Source organism: Sus scrofa, chromosome 4 (assembly GCF_000003025.6).
Source record: "Sus scrofa isolate TJ Tabasco breed Duroc chromosome 4, Sscrofa11.1, whole genome shotgun sequence".
Taxonomy (NCBI): Eukaryota; Metazoa; Chordata; class Mammalia; order Artiodactyla; family Suidae; genus Sus; species Sus scrofa.
In genome coordinates this window covers 18,859,324-18,878,457 of record NC_010446.5, presented here as the reverse complement: position 1 = coordinate 18,878,457, position 19,134 = coordinate 18,859,324, and the positions used below count along the sequence as shown (strand labels likewise).

Genomic DNA, 19,134 nt, shown 5'->3' with positions numbered 1-19,134 from the left:
AAATGTGATGAATGGGATGTTTACAGGATTGTCAGTTACTGTTAAGATGCAGCGCTCCGAGTGATGGCTGAAATGTTCCTTTGGCGGTAGTTCAAGGATTGGGCTTCACACGCTTGCAAGTTGCCATGGAGTTATTCACCCCAGGTCAAACATAAAAGTGTGACTTTGATTCCATGCTGTCTTTTGTGGCAAGGCTTACCAATCCTTCGGTCCTTCCTTCCCTTCTTCTTTCTGTCCTTCTCTCCCTCTCCCTCCCCTCCCCCTCCCTCCCTTTCCCTCCCCCTCCCTCTTTCCTCATCCCTCCTTTCCTTCCTTTCTCCCTTCCTTCCTTTCAAATACTTCTCTTACAGGAGTTGAATAGCACAGTAGCTAAATGGTTCAGGCTTTGGAGTCAGTCCTGGATTGGAATTCCTGCTTTTCTGCCTGCTTAATGTGTGATGATGGGCCAGTTCTTTAACCTTTCTAGTTAACCTTTCTTTTTTAGTGGAGTGAAGAAAACACCTTACTTACAGGGTTAATATCAGGCTTAAATGGAAAAGACATATGCAAAACATCGAATGAAAACCATCACTAAATGGGAGGTCTTTTTATAATCTTAAAAAAAGAGGAAGCAATGAAAAGTGGCTGCTGCAGTCAATAAATAAATAAATAACCACATGTGTTAGGGTTCTCCAGAGAAGCAGAACCAATAGGATGTCTGCAAATATAGAAAGAGATTTATTATAAGGAATTGGCTTCCAGAATTATGAGGCCTAAGAAGTCCCAGGAACTGCAGTCAGCAAGCTGGAGATTCAGGAGAGCTGATGGTATAAGTTTCCTATGAGAACTGGCAGGCTGGAGGCCCAAGAAGCGTCCGTGTGTTAGTTTGGAGTCCAATGTTCCAATCAAAGCAGTCAGGCAGGAGCAGTTTCCCTTTTTCAGGTCTTCAATTAATTGAATGAGGACCAATTATATTAGGGAAGGCAACCTGCTTTACTCAGTCTGTGGATTCAAATGTTAATCTCATCCCAAAACACCCTCCCAAACAAACTCAGAATAATATTTGATCAAATGTCTGGATGCCCTATGGACAGGTCAAGTTGACATCTAAAATTAGCCAGCACACTATATTCCTAGGAAGTGAGAAGTTCTGCAAAGAAAACTAAAACAGAATAAGGGAAGAGGGTGTTGGGGAGTCCTGTTTTAGACAGGGTCATCATCTGACAGGGATGCTTTGAAAGGTACCTCTCCATCAAGACTGGACTAAATGAGCACTACGCTCATTCTGATTCATTCAACTCTGAATGCAACTGAAGTGAGCTCCCTACTCCCCTTCTGCTAGAAGGACGACTTGTAACACTAATAGGACAGATAACTAGTGACCATTCATGTTGCATTATGTGAGGACATCTTCTAAGGTGCTGGTAGCATCATATGATAGAAAAGGCAACCAAACGTTTATGGAAACCTGTGTCCAGTCCTGGCTCTGCCTGACCTATTCACTTGTCTCTCTGAACCTTGATTTCATTTTCTGAAAATTGAGAACAGGGAGTTCCCATCGTGGCTCAGTGGAAACGAATCTGACTAGCATCCTTGAGGACACAGATTCGATCCCTGGCCTCGCTCAGTGGGTTAAGGATCTGACATTGTTGTGAGATATGGTATAGGTCACAGGTGTGGCTTGGATCTTGTGTTGCTGTGGCTGTGGCATAGGTTGGAGGCTACAGCTCTGATTTGACCCCTAGCCTGGGAACTTCCATATGCCACAAGTGCAGGCCTAAAAAGACAAAAAAAGAAAAAGAAAAAAGAAAAAAAGAAAATCGAGAACAATTATGGCTCCCCGCAAGAATGTTGTGAGAATCAGAATATGCCAATGTATTGAAAAACCCTTTTAGAACCACTGAGCTCTTGGCAAATGTAAAATGATGTTAACTTTAAACACACACACACACACACACACACACACACACACACACACACACACACACACACACCCCTTCAGGAATGTGGCTGAAGCCAATCTTGGAGGCAAGCTCTTGGTTTGGAAACTTGAACTCAACCTCACCGGAGACTTAAGTGAAAAATTATTTGATCACAGTTTTCCTTCAGATGTCTTGGTTAATGAATGGCCTAGCTGGATAATTTGCTAGTGGCATTGGGAAAAATAATTCATAGCCACTAAATGAAGCAGACTAGTTGTGGCAAAAATCGTCACGAATTTTCTGAGTGCGTATTAAGGTAATGTGAGTAAAAATAGTACCCATTCCCCTTTCATTTAGCGTTGCCTCTGGCATTGGGAAGATATCAAGGAAGACAAGCACTCAAGATACAATCTCCTGATCCCTAAATAACTATAATCCACTTTTCCAGGGTAGTAGTGAGGCAAGGCAAAAAAAGAGATCACATTTAATTGAACCATTATGGTTCATTTCTGAATGCCCTTCTGGAGGTATAAATTATGTAAAAAGAATTATTTTTAACATGACAATTCAATATAGTTTACATTTGTTGATGTACTATGTGCCAAGACCTCAGCCAAAGGGAATAAAAAGATAAGATACAAATCTCTCACTTCTCAAAGAGTTCAATCTAGTCAGGGAGACAGAAATGGAAACAAATTATAATAGCCTAGTGTTCTGAGTAAATAAACCATGTAAAAATGCAGAGAGTATATAAAGGAGCAGGTAATGGGTCCCATTTGAGGACTGTGGAGAGGTGAAGTGTAACCTGGGTTTTGAAGGATGAATAGGAGTTCACCTTCTGTTGCTTCTGTCAATTTTCCCTTTTCTATTTTAAGTAATTATGTTGGTGAATATCCTTCCTCATAAATACATTGTGAATATTTCTATATTAATTATAATTAGATTTTTGAGTGTCATTAGAACAAAAGGAATACTATGACATAAAAGGAAGAGTTTATTATTTTTTTTTTCTAGGGCATATGGAAGTTCCCAGGCTAGGGGTGGGAACTATAGCTGCAAGCCTACACCACAGCCACAGCAGTTCTAGATCTGAGCCGCCTCTGCAATCTACATGACAGCTCAGCAATGCCAGATCCTTAACCCACTGAATGAGGCCATGGATCAAACCCACATCCTCATGGATACTAGTCAGATTCATTTCCACTGAGCTGCAATGGGAACTCCTAAAAAGGAAGACTTTAAATTGACAGTTTCATACCATTCTAACTAAAGTAGCACCTCCAATGCCCCCACCACTATTCTTTATATCATTCTGCTTATTTTTATAAAACACTTTTAAACATCTGAAATTATGTTGTTTTGTTAGTCTGTTTTCACTAAGAGTTTAAGCTGCTGGAAGGTAGGGACTTAATTGTATTTCTGATTGTCCAGAACAGTGCATGGCATACAGTAAATACTCAATAAAATCATTTTAAAATAAATAGATACATTTCATCTAGGAAATTAGTTATATAATACGGAATTAATATACATAGGTTTAGAGTAAACTGATTTATACTCATTCAAATTCCTTGTATTTTCAACACAATTTTCTCATGATGTGAGCAACACAGTAAAATCAGGAGTTCCCGTCATGGCGCAGCAAAAACGAATCCAACTAGGAACCATAGGTTTCGGGTTCAATCCCTGGTCTTGCTCGGTGGGTTAAGGATCCGGTGTTGCCCTGAGCTGTGGTGTAGGTCACAGATGCAGCTCGGATTCTGCATTGCTGTGGTTCTGATGTAGGCCAGCAGCTGTAGCTCCAATTAGACCCCTAGCCTGGGAACCTCCATATGCCGCGGGTGTGGCCCTAATATGACAAGAGACAGAAAATAGAAAAATTGGTATAAAATTATTGGAAAAGGACTCTTTTCACATGGATTACTTAAGTACTAAGTGCATACATTTGGGAGGGAAAAAAGTTCTAGATGGTGATGCTTGTAAATGGCACATACTATCTGTGGACACGGCAGGGACAAGTGAGGCCTGAGGGGACACTGCCTCATATTAGAGACTTCTCCTCCTCCTCACTTTCTAAATTGATATCATGTAGGTTCCTTATTGATATAGTATAGATCCTAATATAGGTATAGCCTGTGGGTAAGAGCATAGATTTTGCAGACATATTATCTGGTTCAAATCAAAGCTTTGCCTCTTTATGTTGTGGGAACTATATCCAGTCTCTTGGGATAAACCATGATGGAAGATAATATAAGAAAAGGAATGTATATATATGACTGGGTTACTAATTAATTTTTTCAAATGTTAATTTTTTTTTTTTAAATGCAGTTTTTAGGAGTTCCCTGGGAGCCTAGCATTTAAGGACTCAAAGTTGTCACTGCTGTGGCTCAGCTTTCTGCTGTGGCTCTGGTTTAATCTCTGGTCTGGGAATTTCTGCATGCTGCAGGTGCAGCTCCCCCCCCCCAACAAAAAAATTGCAGTTTTAAATTATATGTATTTTTTCCTCATATGTAAGGTTTCAATGTGAGTAAGCAGTACACTCTCCTATTGATGGGCATTTGAATTAATTCCAGCCTTTTGCTGTTGTTAACAGTGCCAACAAGTGTTAAATTCCACTCGCTTTCTGCTGTACATGTACAACAATTTCCCTTATGTATCAAGTTAGGAGTAGAACTTCTGGGTAGCAGGATAGGTGACTATTCAGCTTTAGAAGGAAATGCCAAAAATATGCTCTGAAGAACTGACAACAATTTACATTCCTACCAGCAATGGGAAAGAGACCCTGAAGGTTTATATCTTTCCTTACACATGATATGGTTAGATATTATTTTTATTACTTATGCTTTTTTTCTAGGGTATAACACCTTTTATGCTTTATTATAAGTTCTGCTAAAGCAGGAGTTCTGTTTTCTTGACGATTGCATCCCCTGCATCCATAAAATTGTGCTAAATAAATGAATGAAGAGATAAAGATATTAACACAACATTGTAAATCAACTGTACCTCAACAATATTTTAAAAAGAAGTAAATATAGAAATTAATGAATGAGGGAATGGGTTCTATTTGGAATTTTGATTGGGGGAAATTTTATTTCGTTTTTTGCTTTTTAAAAATTTGCTTTATTCAAGTATAGTTGATTTACAAGGTTGCGTTAATTTCTGCTGTACAGCAAAGTGACTCAATTTATTTGTATTTTTATGTATTATTTTCTTTTTCATGTTCTTTTCCATTATGGTTTATCACAGGGTATTAAAAATAGTTCCCTGTGCTATACAATAGGACCTTGCCTATCCATTTATTTATGCTTTTTACATTGATTTTTATTGATATAATTGTAGATTCACAAGAAGCAATAATAAAGATCTGTGTACCCTCTGTGTAGTTTCCCTCTGTGGTAAGGTTTTGCAAGATGTTAATACAATATTGCAACCAGCATATTGACATTGATACAATGTCAGATCTCCCCAGTTTGACTTCATTTGTGTCTTATGTTTAGTTAATGCTGTACAATTTTATCACATGTGTATGTTTGTCCACGAGGTAGCAGGTTTGATCCCTGGTCTTGCTACAGTCAAGATGCTGAATTTTTCCATCACCACAAAAATCCCCATGTTGTTCTTTTATAACCACATCCACCTCTTTCCTATTCCCCATCCTTAACCTCTCATAGCCACAAATTTGTCAATTTCTCTCTCTTCTTTTTTTTAATTTAAAGGGTGTTATATAAATGGAATCATGAAGTGGGTAACCTTTTGGAATTGGCTTTTTTTACTCAGGATAATTCCCTGAGGATTCATCTAAATTTATCAATATTCCCTTTTTCTTTCTTTCTTTTTTTTTTTAGGACCACACCCATATGATATGGAAGTTTCCAGGCTAGGGGTCAAATTGGAGCTTCAGCTGCTGGCCTATACCACAGCTACAGCAATACCGGTCCTTAACCTGCTGAGTGAGGCAGAATCCAAGCTACATCTGTGACCTACACCACAGCTCATGGCAACACTGGTCCTTAACCCACTGAGTGAGGCCAGGGATTAAACATGCATCCTCATGGATACAAGTAGGGCTTGTAACCTGCTGAGCCACAGTAGGAGCTCCTCCCTTTTTAATTCTGAATAGTAGTATTATGTGGTATAACTGTACCAATTTCTCTGACCATTAACCTGTTGAAGGACATTGGACTGAATTTCAGGTTGTGGCTATTATGAGTAAAAACTTCTGTGAACATTTGTGTACAATTTTTTGTATGAATGTATAAATTTTCACTTCTCTGGAATAAGTGTCCAAGAGTATAATTGCTGGCTTGTATGGTAACGTTATGTATACTTTAAAAGAAACTGCCAGGAGTTCCCTTGTGGCACAGCAGTTTAGGGATCTGGTGCTGTCACTCCTGTGGTGTGGGTTCAATCTCTGACCTGGGAACTTCTGTATGCCACAGGCACAGCCTAAATAAATAAATAAATAAATAAGCAGAGAGAAACCGTTAACCTTTCTAACGAGGTGCCCAACAAGGTGCCCAACAATTAATTTTTTAAACAACAAGGTGCCCAAACAATTAATTTTTTAAATTAAAAAGTGAAATAATATCCCTCAAAATTTTGGAAGAAAAAGAAAACTATTTTTTGTTTCAGTTAAATTTCTCCATAAAAACTGAGAGAAAAATGGGAGTTCCCATTATGGCACAGTGGAAACGAATCCAACTATTGTCCACGAGGATGCAGGTTTGATCCCTGGTCTTGCTCAGTGGGTTAAGGATCCGGCATTGCTGTGGCCGTGGTGTAGGCCGGCAGCTCTGGCTCCAATTGGACCCCTAGCCTGGGAACTTCCATATGCCACAGGTGCAGCCCTAAAAAGCAAAACAAACAAACGAAAAAACAGAAACAGATTCTTAAAACTTCTCACAACTTTAATTTTCCCTGATTAATTCCAAAACACAAACTGATTTCTATCCCATGACTTCTTGCATTGTTTTGTTTTAGAGTATTTCAATGTGGCACAGAGGGCTGACTCCTAAGTTAGTGGTGGCTTCATATTTTGTTATTAAAGAAGAGAGATTTGGTGCCCCAAAATGTAATATATACACTTTGGATTGAGCTGTAATGTTTAGCTTATATAATGAGTATCTGAGTATTTCCTTGGCAAATACATTTTTCCCCAATCTGGTAAAAAGATCTAGGTATTCCACGAATATGGAAAAAAAAAAAAACAAAAAACAAGATTCTTTGAACTGTAGCCTGTGGGTGCAGAGATATATATTAAATTATCTATCCTAAACCATAGCAGTTCAACTGTTTTCCCTTCAGGAAAAAATATATTCAATTTATTTATGAACACATCTTTATTTTGGTTTTTATTACATAAATTATTTCTTTTTTAGGGCTGCATCCTTGGCATATGAAAGTTCTAAGGCTAGGGCTTAAATCAGAGCTACAGCTGCCAGCCTACACCATAGCCACAGCCACGCCAAATCCAAGCCACGTCTGTGACTTATGGCTCACGGCAATGCCGGATCCTTGACCCACTGAGTGAGGCCAGGGATCGAACCCACAGCCTTATGGATCCTAGTTGGGTTTGTTAACCACTGAGCCATGAAGGGAACTGCCTACATAAATTATATTTTAAATTTTGTTTTATTGTCACTTTAATGTTAGAAATCAAAGTAGAGATTTACTGGACAGTTTCAAGAAGTTGACATGGACACACACGCACACAGGCAATTCATCATCTCCAGTCCTGATATGAAAATTCAGCAAGATTAAGCCATCCTTTGGGAAGCACAACTATAGTACAAATATGCAACTAAAAGTACTGACAATACGGTGCAATATTTAAGGATTCTTAAATGCATTAAGAATATTCTAGTATTTTGACTCTATGTGAATATGAGTAGTTTTCACCTCATTCAGCACAGATCCAGACCTTGCCTACATCAGATAGCCTCGCCCTTTGTTGCAAAGAGAGCTGTTTGCCCTTCCCATCTTGTGCATAATCACAGTGAGCTGGAACTTCCCCTGAGGATAAAGCTTACGGTAGTGCCACCCAGCCACTGGATGTCTTTTTCTAGATCCTAATTCTGAAGCTGAAGTTAAAAAATCAAGCAGAGTTCTCTAGTGGCTCAGTGGGTTCAGGATCCAGTGTTGTCACTGCCGTGGCTCAGGTTTGATCCCTAGTCCAGGAAGTTCCATGTGCTATGGGGCTCAGCCAAAAAAAAAAAAAAAAAAAAAAAAAAAAAAAAAAAGAAACTTAAAAATTAAAAAACCAATTACTTAAATGATTTTTTTAGGGATAAAATCATATTGCCATGTAGATACAATATTTAAAAGAAGTTGAATTAGGGGAAATTCTTGGGTTCTTTTCCAATTTTCTTCTTCCACAAACCCTTCTCTTTTAGCAAAGGTCTGTGTACCTTTCTTAGATTAAATGCATGGCCCTGACTTTTCCTTGAATTCAGGAAGCCCATGTTTTCTTCTCTTATCACTTCCTCTAGCATGGACTTATCAGAGTAGGAGAGCCGCCTCTCTGCTGCCTGGCTATTTTCCCATCTCTGCTGACTCTCCCACATGGGTGCCCCTGCGACCTTTCCTGGAAAGAATCTACAGGCTAAAACTCAAAGCTGGATGATTTTGCACAGACACTGCTTTTAAAAATACCCAGAAGGCTTGAGTTGCCAGGATGGTATGAACCTGCCAGTGTTTTGCTAACTATTTCCAGAACATTGGCTCAGCTGCCAGCTGTTACCACATTTTTTTTTTTCCTGGTAAAAAATGCATTTATAAGAAGGGTTATAAAAATATAGTTGCTTTAATGGGAACTTTATTATATTCTTAACACCAAATGATCTGAAAGACATGAAAATACTCACTCTTTTAAAAGTTCCAACAGTAACATGGATGCTTTTTTTGGTCTGTACTTTGCAGAAGTGAAATTTTTCTGTCAAACTCCAGCTATTGCTGATATTGTAATCCTGGTTGATGGCTCATGGAGTATTGGAAGATTCAACTTCAGACTGGTTCGGTCTTTTTTGGAAAACCTGGTCACAGCCTTCAATGTGGGCTCCGAGAAGACACGAATTGGTACATCTTCTGTTATTAACAGCAGTTGACTGTCAGTGTAAAACCACTAGAAAGCTTCTTAAGAAATTTTGCAAGTTCTTGACCATATGTTTTTCAGAATTACAGGTTCAACCATAGCGATGTCCCCAAAAGGGCACGTTTTCGTCAATAAATATTTATTCCTACTAATTTTTTTCTGTGACAATGTCACTCAATTAGTATTGAACACATTTCAGTTTTCTGGAAAACCAAAATCTTCTCTGCATAATAATAATAATATGATAAAACTTTTAAAGTTACCGTTGTTTTAAAATTTTATCAGGTGAAGTTTCTTTTTACTTACAAGAAACAGTTGAAGCCAGTGAAATATTTAACTAATTGACCATTGAAAATAGTTTTATAGTACAAGGTAATCTTTGCCAATTAATCCTGGCTGAGATGAAAAGAAAAAAAACAAACAAAAAAAACCAAAAAAGTTGTAAATCTTTGAGCAACATGTCCACTTCATTATGTAAAATCTCATGGTTTTCACTTCTGAATAGACATTAAGGAAACTTCTTCCTTTGGGAATAAAAACAGAACCCAAAAACTATGGTGTATACTTAAGTCAAAATATAATGCTGTACACACGAAGCTTGTATAATGTTATATACCAATGTTACCTCAAAAAATGAAATAAACCTAGATCTTTTATCTACAAACAACAGACTTTAAAAAAAAATAACCAAGTGCCCGATTGGGTTTTCACTTCTACATGGCTCGAAAATATGTACATTCCTTCAGAGGTGTTGAAATTAATTCCTTAAATTAATTTCAGAAACCATTTTGAAAGTACATAGTGAGGATGGAAAAAAAATGTTGCAAAGATACGCCCTTCATCATTCTAGTTTCTTGAATGATCCACTAGATCTTTGAGTAACCCATTGTTTCTGGCTGGGCTTTCTCATCTTTTTTTTTTTTACCAGGTCTTGCACAGTATAGTGGTGACCCCAGAATAGAATGGCACTTGAATGCCTTCAGCACAAAAGATGAGGTGATCGAAGCTGTCCGAAATCTACCATACAAGGGAGGAAATACACTAACAGGTATGCTTTCTTTTTCTTTTCTTTCTTTCTTTTTTTTTGTCTTTATGACTTTTTAGGGCCGCACCTGCAGCACATGGAGGTTCCCAGCCACAGCAATGCCAGATCTGAGCCGCGTCTGCAACCTACACCACAGCTCACGGCAAGGCCGAATCCTTAACCCACTGAGTGAGGCCAGGGCTCAAACCCACAACCTGATGGTTCCTAGTCGGATTCATTTCCGCTGCGCCATGACGGGAACTCCTAACAGGTATGTTTTCTTTAGTCCATATTTTTAGCAACACATCTTGCTAAAGAACAGTTTGATCACTTCATTTTGCCACTTTGTAAGACTTCACATAGTATTTTAAAGTCAAAATAGCATTTAAAGTTCTTAGACGGCTCTTTTCTCAAGCTCAACAATAAGAATTAAAACCCAGGAGTTCCTGCTGTGGCACAACGGGATCGGTGGCATCTTGGGAGCGCTGGGATGCAGGTTTGATTCCTGGCCCAGCACAGTGGGTTAAGGATCCTGCATTGCCACAGCTGTGGCTTAGGTCACAGATGTGGCTTGGATCTGGCATTGCTATGGCTGTGGTGTAGGCCAGCACCTGCAGCTCTGATTCAACCCCTAGCAAGGAACTTCCATATGCCGTACCAAAAAGAAAAAAAAAAACCAAGGTATATGGGAAAGGAGTTCCCTGGTGGTCCAGCAGATTAAGGATCAGTATTTTCATGGCTGTGGCACTGGTTTGATCCTTGGCCTGGGAACTTCTACATCCTGAAGGCATGGCCAACAACAGCAACAAAAAAAGTATATGGGAGGATGCATGTACATTATGTGCAAATACTATGCCATTTTACAAATTGGACCTGAGCATCCACGGATTTTGGTATTCACAGGGGTCCTAGAATCAACCCTGCCCATGGGTACCAAGGAATGACTGTAATAGAAGAATATTTAGATGACAATTATCCACGGCTCCACACAAGGGGCCACTGTAGGCTTTAACCCTAAGACGTGCTCTTTACTTCCACAGGCTCACAATGTGGATGCTCAGTTTAGATGCTAGAGATGCTGTCATTGAATTTTAAGTAGCCCACTGAAATCCTAAGAATTGCTGTGCCAGTTTGAGGCAGAATCTAACAAGCTTTTTGTTAGTATAAGAACTATTTATTAAGCACAAATTCTATAATGATATTCAGCACTTCTTATTTTGGAGGGGTGAAAAAATGTCACACTCAAAAAGGCGAGAGTTCAGTGATCACTTTATATCTGCCCCTTCTACCCCTATAAAATAGAGAAAGAGAATCTGTGGTTCTTGAGATCATCATGAGCAAAACTGAAAGTGTAGCAATAATATTTGGGAAAGTTGATCCCATGTGGGTACTCTTGCTTCATCCTAAATTTATAAAAGTTTAAATTTTCTTGCACACAGATCTGTGGACATCTATTGACTTTGAATCCAACATTCTTTTAAACTGTTTCTGAAGTGATGCAATATTCCAATACTTTTTATGACCTCTATTTTGGAGGATTTTAGTTTTTCATCAGATCTGTCAAAGAAAAGTTCATCGTAAAAATGAAGATGAATGTTCACATCTAATAAAAACTCTTTGAACTCTCCAAGTTCCTCTTCTTGTGGTTACATTTTGAAGAACTGGAAAGCTTTTTATTAGAGATGGTTTGTTTGTATTTATTTTTTCTTGTTTTTTCCCAGGTCTTGCTTTGAACTACATTTTTGAAAATAGCTTTAAACCAGAAGCAGGAGCAAGGACTGGAGTGTCCAAAATTGGCATCTTAATCACAGATGGAAAGTCTCAAGATGATGTTATTCCACCATCCAGAAACCTTCGTGAATCTGGTGTAGAACTGTTTGCCATAGGTATGTGTTCATTATGACCCTGTTTCAACCATGGGAAGGATACAAACCACTTAAAACTCTATGTAATGCAAGGTGCACCTCACTGAAAGCCAGGAGACCCTGGCTCCAGTCATAGCCAGTCATAGATTCTGAGTCTAATTGCCTTGCATTAAAAATGGCAATGATGGCAACTGTCATGAATCCTACAGTGCGAGCATCTCTAGGGGAGATACATGCACAACATATTGTGAAAAGCATAAAGTGCCAAGGTTAGACACATATTTCTTCGCATTTAGTGAGTGAAGAAAACTCTTTAGTATCACTTTACAGCTATCCATTTCCTGATGGTATAGGGAGACACCAACCTATTATTTTTAAGGAATTAAGGTCGTACAGCTCTTAGAAGAAAGCACAGAGTCATGGATATGCTGTATTACTTCTTGGAAAATAACCATGTATAAGGCATCTGTTTGTGGAAAAGATATATATGGCACACACTCGGTATAACTGCAAAATATTTAGTTGATGCAACATTGCTTTTGATTAAATTGTTTACATTTTCTTTGGCTGTAGGAAGGTCTTCTATTTGTAGAGACTGACACTCCCCCCAAAAAAATAACAAACCCCAAGAAGCAATTCCTCTGACTCATCCCTAAATTTGTTACTCAAAATGTGCTTTATAGACTGTTTCATTCGAGAAGAATTTCCTTCTTTGCGGGGTGACAGGCATTGTGGTGGGTGCTGGAGCATAAAGATGAACAAGGCCAAATTCTTACTAAACAAATTCCTTCCAAGTATGATGACCATTCCCTCACTTTTCCGTGTTCTTTGCAGCAGGTAAACCACTTTGTTTGGAAAGGTGAGAGAGAGGTTTGGGGCTATTTTCTCTAGAACATTCTTAAAAGAATCCACACTTGTCGGTTTTAAGTAAATGCCATGGAAAGTGTTATTGACATGAAGCTCATTGTTTCAGCATGCACTGGGTTATTTTGTTATTGCGGACACAGATCCAACTGTGCATTTTAGAAGCTATTTCAGAAGTCCTTTAGGCAAGAATCAACAGAGAGATTGATTTAATTTTTCTGTTTTCTTTGCTGTCCTTTTTCCCAACAAAGAAAATTCCTGCAAAAGACTTAAACTAATAGAGGATTCATTTATGTGTTTCCTTTTCATTCTGCGGTCTGTACATGATGAATGAGTGAGTTTAAGTGAATGCATTCAGATGTGATTGGGACTTTTTCTCTGGGAATTACCTGAAAGCCAGTAGTACTTATTACCTTATAACCGCCTCAACAAATAGTTCAGAAAGAACTAATGCTTTGTTACCCACTCCTTGAGGTTGGCAGATAAATTCAGTGGCACAGCCTGGCATCTAAGAAGTAATTAATATTGCCCCAGGTAACCTCTCTTCCTAGCTTCTGTAACATCTCTTTTGAGCATCCTTAGATGATTGCAATGACAGGGATTCATAAAGAAATGCTCCTTGTTTGCTGAAACGTAGGAAAAAGAAATCTACTTACACAGCCCTGAAACCCAACCTTGTCCCTCCCTTTTTCTATTTTTAATTTCACTGGTAAATATTTATTCATTTCATGTGCAGTCTTCTGAGAGGCAGCTTGAGATAGCAGTTAAAAGCACATGACTTTGGATCTAGGCTGCCTGAGTGGAACCCCAGCTGTGCACTTGCTGGTTGTGTTTCCTTGAGCAAGGAAACCTCTAGGTGCCTCAGTTTACTCATCCATAAAATGGGAGAAACAGTACTGTCATATTCAGATGGTTGGTTGAGAAGATTAAAGGTGTTATTAGCATCCACAGCTAAGATGGACTGGAAAATTGCACAAAGGCCAGGGAATTTCTGTCTCAATTTTAGTCAACTATTTTTATAAAAATTTAAACCTGAAGTTTCAATCGTGTAAAATACTGATTTAATTGCTATCGCTTCTGCAATATTTATGAAAGACAGAAGTTGGTTTCATCAAGACATCTTCCTGTGAATATGTACTGAACAAAATTAAGATCCCATCATTTAAAAATGATTTGGAAAGTGACTTTTAAAAAACAAGCTGGCATAAGATGTGCCTCCTTCAAGGCCAGATGCCGTGGTTGCAGTGGAGACTAATGGGTGCAGGCCAGGCTCTCTGCAGCTCCTTTTTTCAGATGGGGTGTGACTCTCATGACCCACCCTGCTGTCCTCAATTCCAGGGGTGAAAAACGCAGATGAGAATGAATTGCGGGAAATTGCCTCTGAACCAGACAACACTCACGTGTACAATGTTGCTGAATTTGACTTGATGCATACAGTTGTGGAAAGCCTGACGAGGACTGTCTGCTCCAGGGTGGAAGAACAGGACCGGGAGATCAAAGGTATGATGAATGATAGAGAACACTCTCTATTCACCCTATGCAAAAGTCTATCAAGAGTTATGAAGATTCTTATCATTTTTCACACCGACTTTCTAAACAGAGTTCTTTGTGCTCCTAAGACGTGCATCATCAGAGTCGAAAAAGGAAATGTATTGGTAGGTGCTGTGGGGTGAGGGAGGGATGCTTTTGAAACCACTCCATAATTTTCTCCGTGCCGTTGCATTTGGACCATCCTGTTGGTTTTTTAATTAAATGTTGGATTTTGAGGTTATTGAACGTTCACATAAAGTTGTAAGACATGATGGAGAAAGAGATCATATGTATTGTACCTGTTTCCCTCAATGGTAACATATTACAAAACCACAGTAAGATATCCCAGGCAGGACATTAGCATTGATGCAGTCAAGATAACAGGACATTTCCGTCACCACGAAGACAATTTCTAATATTCTTCTATAGCCACATTCACTCCATCCCCCAGCCACTTCCCTACCTGCTGGCAACTACTAATCTGTTCTCCATCTCTAAATACTTTTCATTTTGGAAATGGTATGTAGATGGAACTATGCAGTATGTAACCTATGGGGAGTGGCTTTTTTCACTCCGGATAATTTCCTGGAGATTCATCCAAGTTGATGCATGCATCAATAGTTCTTTCCTTTTTATTGCAGTGTTGCATTCCATGGATTAGATGTACCACAGTTTATTTAACCATTCACACACTGAAAGATATCTGCGTGCTTTCCATTTTTTTTTTTTTTTTTTTTTTTTGGCTGTTACCAGAAAAGGCTACTATGAACATTCAAGTATAGGTTCTTGCATAAATTTAAGTTTTCATTTCTCTGGAATAATGTCCAGGAGTGGAATTGCTTCATCGTATTGTAATTGCATGCTTAGTTTAGTTTACTTTGATTTTAATTAAAAGGCTGTCAAACTATTTTCCAGGGTGGCATTCTACATTGCCATACAGTACCTGAGTGATCTAGTTTCTATGAATTGTCACTAACATTTATTGTTACTATTTTTCATTTTGGCTTATTTTTGGCCACAGTCATGGCACATGGAAGTTCTTGGGCCAGGGTTTGAATCTGAGCTGCATCTGTGACCTATGCCATAGCTATGACAATACCGTACGCTTAACCCACTGTACTGCAGCAGGAACTCCCATTTTGGCCATTCCGATATGTGTGGAGTGCTATCTCATTGTGGTTTTAATGTTCATTTTCCTGACGGCTAGTGAAATTGAACATCTTTTCCCGTGCTTATTTTTGCATCTGCATATCCTCCTTGATGAAATGTCTGTTTATATCTTTTGCCCATTTTCTAACTGGACATTTTGGGGGCGTTTGTGTTAAGTGTTAACTGTCGAGCTTTAAGAAGCTGAGGTCTTCAGGATAGAGGCTGTATCCTCTGTTGCTTAAAAACAAAAGGTCTTGTGTCAAGAAGCTTGGTTACCCATTTCAGCTCTGATAGGTACTAATTGTGAGACTTGGGCACAGTATTTAACTTAATCTGGACTTAGTTTTCCCACCTGCAAGAGGGGAACAATAATAGCAACTACTGAGCATTAAATGAGGTAATACTGCTAAAAACTCAGAAGGGTACCTTTAGATACAGGCAAGCTTAATTAAAGCTGTGTTTTTGTTTTTTACTATCTACAGTAAGGTCCTTAAGAAAGTTCCTTAGCGTCAAGGACTATGTCTTTTTTAAGTATGTTTCCTCGGAACTTAGCACAGTGATTGGTAAATAACAGATACGTGAAGGTTTCAATGAACAACTGTAGGACAGACCTACTTTGTTTTATTGTGCTTTGCAGCTGCTGTGCTTTTTAGCAATGGAAGATTTGTGGAAATCTTGTGTCAGCCAATCTATGAGTGCAGTTTTTCCAAAAGCATCATTTTAAAATTAAGATATGTACACTTTTTAGAATCAATTATCTAGTGATAAAAATCCTAGAGGCAGTGTAAAATCAACAGTTGTTTCTGACTAGTGGAGTTTCCTAGGTTCGTAAGAGATGACTTTGGGAAAGAAGTTCATTGTATGTGTTTCTTTACTTAGCCTCAGCCCTTGCCGCCATTGGGCCACCTACAGAGCTGCTAACTTCTGAAGTCACTGCCAGAAGCTTTATGGTTAACTGGACTCACGCCCCAGGAAAAGTGGAAAAATACAGAGTCGTGTATTATCCTACGAGGGGTGGAAAACCAGAGGAGGTAATAAGGAGGCGATGTTTTTAAACCATTGTTTTCTTTCTCTCAAGTCTTGCACAGTAGAGAGGACAAGATAGAAATGTGTATGTAAGGATATTGTTCTGTCACCAACCTTTAAAATTATTTGACAGAAATACATTTCCACATGTCCACATCATTCTTCCATCTCTCTAGGTTAGAGTATGTATGTCTTCCTCTCTCACTTCCATCAAAAAACCTTCAGAACTGATCATGTATCTATTTCTAACAACTGATTTTGACTTTTATGTTCGTAATTAAAAAAAAAACCCAATGAGTTCTAAAGCAAGAGGAATCTGTAGTTAGTTATCTGGCCAGAACCACCTTTTGCTACTGATGTTTTCTTTCTCCTCTGAGAGTGGTCTAAACTTTACGCCTTTTTTCTTTTTTGGTGGCCAAAGCAGCATGTGGAAATTCCTGGGTCAGAGATTGAACCTGTGCCATAGCAGTGACAATGCCAGATCCTTAACCCACTGCATTCAGGAAACTCCATGAACTTTATGGTCTAAGAAAGTCTGTGTGGGGAGTTCCCGTCATGGCACAGTGGTTAACAAATCCAACTATGAACCATGAGGTTGTGGGTTCGATCCCTGGCCTTGCTTAGTGGGTTAAGGATCCGGTGTTGCCATGAGCTGTGGTGTAGGTTGCAGACATAGCTCGGATCCCACGTTGCTATGGCTCTGGCATAGGCCGATGGCTACAGCTCGGATTAGACCCCTAGCCTGGGAACCTCCATATGCTGCGGGAGCGGCCCTAGAAAAGGCAAAAAGACAAAAAAAAAAAAAAAAAAAAAAGTCTGTGTGGGAGTTCCTCTTGTGGCTCAGCAGTTAACAAACCAAACTAGCATCCATGAGGCCGTGGGTTCGATTCCTGGCCTCGCTCAGTGGGTTAAGGATCTGGCATTTCCGTGAGCTATGGTGTAGGTCACAGAAGTAGCTCAGATCCTATGTTGCTGTGGCTGTGGTGTAGGCTGGCAGCTATAGCTCCGATTTGACCTCAAGCCTAGGAATCACCAAATGCCTTGGGTGTGGCCCTAAAAAGACCAAAAAAAAAAAAAAAAAAAAAAAAAAGAATATCCCAAGAAAGTCTGTGTGTTCCAAATAATGTGGTCATATCATCCTCCAGAGTTTGAGGTTTCCTGGACATTTGTGGAGATAAGAGCAATGGAGAAACCAAAATAAAGCATCTGTGGCTGGGCTTTCTCATGGCTTGGCCATCGCAAGAGAGAATACCTATTGCCAGGTGATTAGATGGTTCCCATTTGATGGAACCTTTGATGGAATTGCTACCTTTGACGTAGCAATTCATAGGGAATGTTAAAATGTGAAATCTTCCTTCTTCCCTCTCTCTCTCTCTCTTTTTTTTTTTTTTTGAAGTGCTGACCTTTCATTGTTCTAACCTCTGATTGACCTCAGCATGTTTCACAATTTTCTTCTTCATAATGACAGGATTTATAATTTTAAGTGTTAAAGTAGATTCTGGAAGTTTACATCATCTAGACTGCCCCCCTCAAAAAAAAAAAAAAATCAGAGTACTTCCAATAGTTGAATCTTTTTCATGACTGATAAATCTTTTAAATGCTTCCCTAGACTCCATGGGAAAATAACACGTCAGCTGTTGCTAAATGGATGTCATTAGGATTAACAATGAGCTTGGGAATGACACAGTTTCCATCAGATATGAATTAATAAGGAGCTTTTGGACATATTCCATGAAAGGTGCATCACTTCATGTGAGAATCCAAGAATTGATGGTGGAAAAGGGGATGCGGTACGAATAAGAAAATATTTCCTGAGAGGTTCTTTTTTTTTTTTTTTGCTTTTTAGGGCCACACCTATGACATCTGGAAGTTTTCAGGCTAGGGGTCAAATAGGAGCTAGAGCTGCTGGCCTACACCATAGCCACAGCAACATGGGATCCAGCCGCATCTGCTGAGTTACAGTAGAAACTCCTCATGAGAGGTTCTTGCTAGAGATATTTTTTGCTTTAGGATTTCAATTCTGCATGTGAGATATTCCATCTTCTCCTTCCTTGAACTTTTCTTTAAACAGGTGGTGGTGGACGGAAGCATATCTTCCACTGTGTTGAAAAACTTGATGTCTTTAACTGAATATCAGATAGCTGTCTTCGCGATATATGCCCACACTGCCAGTGAAGGCCTGAGGGGAACCGAAACCACACGTGTGTATTGAATTCTACCCACTTCTGATTCTGCATTGCATTGCCCAGGCGGCCTAGTTGTGCAAAGAATGGGTGCAGGATGCAATACTGGTCTCTGCTGTATTTGCTGTTTGTAGGTGCTGCATATTAGAAAGGCTGTTATGAAACTCTGGTATGTTTAGGAGAGTGATGAAGGGTGCAAAATACATGTATTCACTTAATAAACAAATACTTAGTGAACACCTATTGTAAACTGGAGTTCCCGTTGTGGCTCAGCAGAGATGAACCTGACTAGTTAGTATCCATGAGAATGCAGGTCCTATCCCTGGCCTTGCTCAATGGGTTAAGGATCTGGCGTTGCCATGAGCTGTGGTGTAGGTCGCAGACACTGCTCGAATCTGGTGTGTCTGTGGCTGTGGCGTGGGCCAGCGGCTACAGCTCTGATTCCACTCCTAGCCTGGGACTCTCCATATGCCGTGGGTGCAGCCCTAAAAAGACAAAAGAA

At 39.3% G+C, this 19,134-nt stretch overlaps 1 protein-coding gene across 4 annotated transcripts in view; it reads left to right on the top strand.

Moving 5' to 3' along the window:
- The window catches only part of COL14A1 (collagen type XIV alpha 1 chain), a 234,915-nt gene that overhangs the window by 46,654 nt on the left and 169,127 nt on the right, over positions 1-19,134 (top strand). For all 4 annotated transcript variants that reach the window (XM_013996512.2, XM_005662880.3, XM_021090550.1 and 1 more), the window contains exons 6-11: positions 8,820-8,975; positions 9,920-10,039; positions 11,737-11,901; positions 14,083-14,244; positions 16,303-16,454; positions 18,521-18,650. In XM_013996512.2, coding sequence (XP_013851966.1) covers positions 8,820-8,975; positions 9,920-10,039; positions 11,737-11,901; positions 14,083-14,244; positions 16,303-16,454; positions 18,521-18,650 — 885 coding nt within the window. The remainder of the gene's footprint in view (positions 1-8,819; positions 8,976-9,919; positions 10,040-11,736; positions 11,902-14,082; positions 14,245-16,302; positions 16,455-18,520; positions 18,651-19,134) is intronic.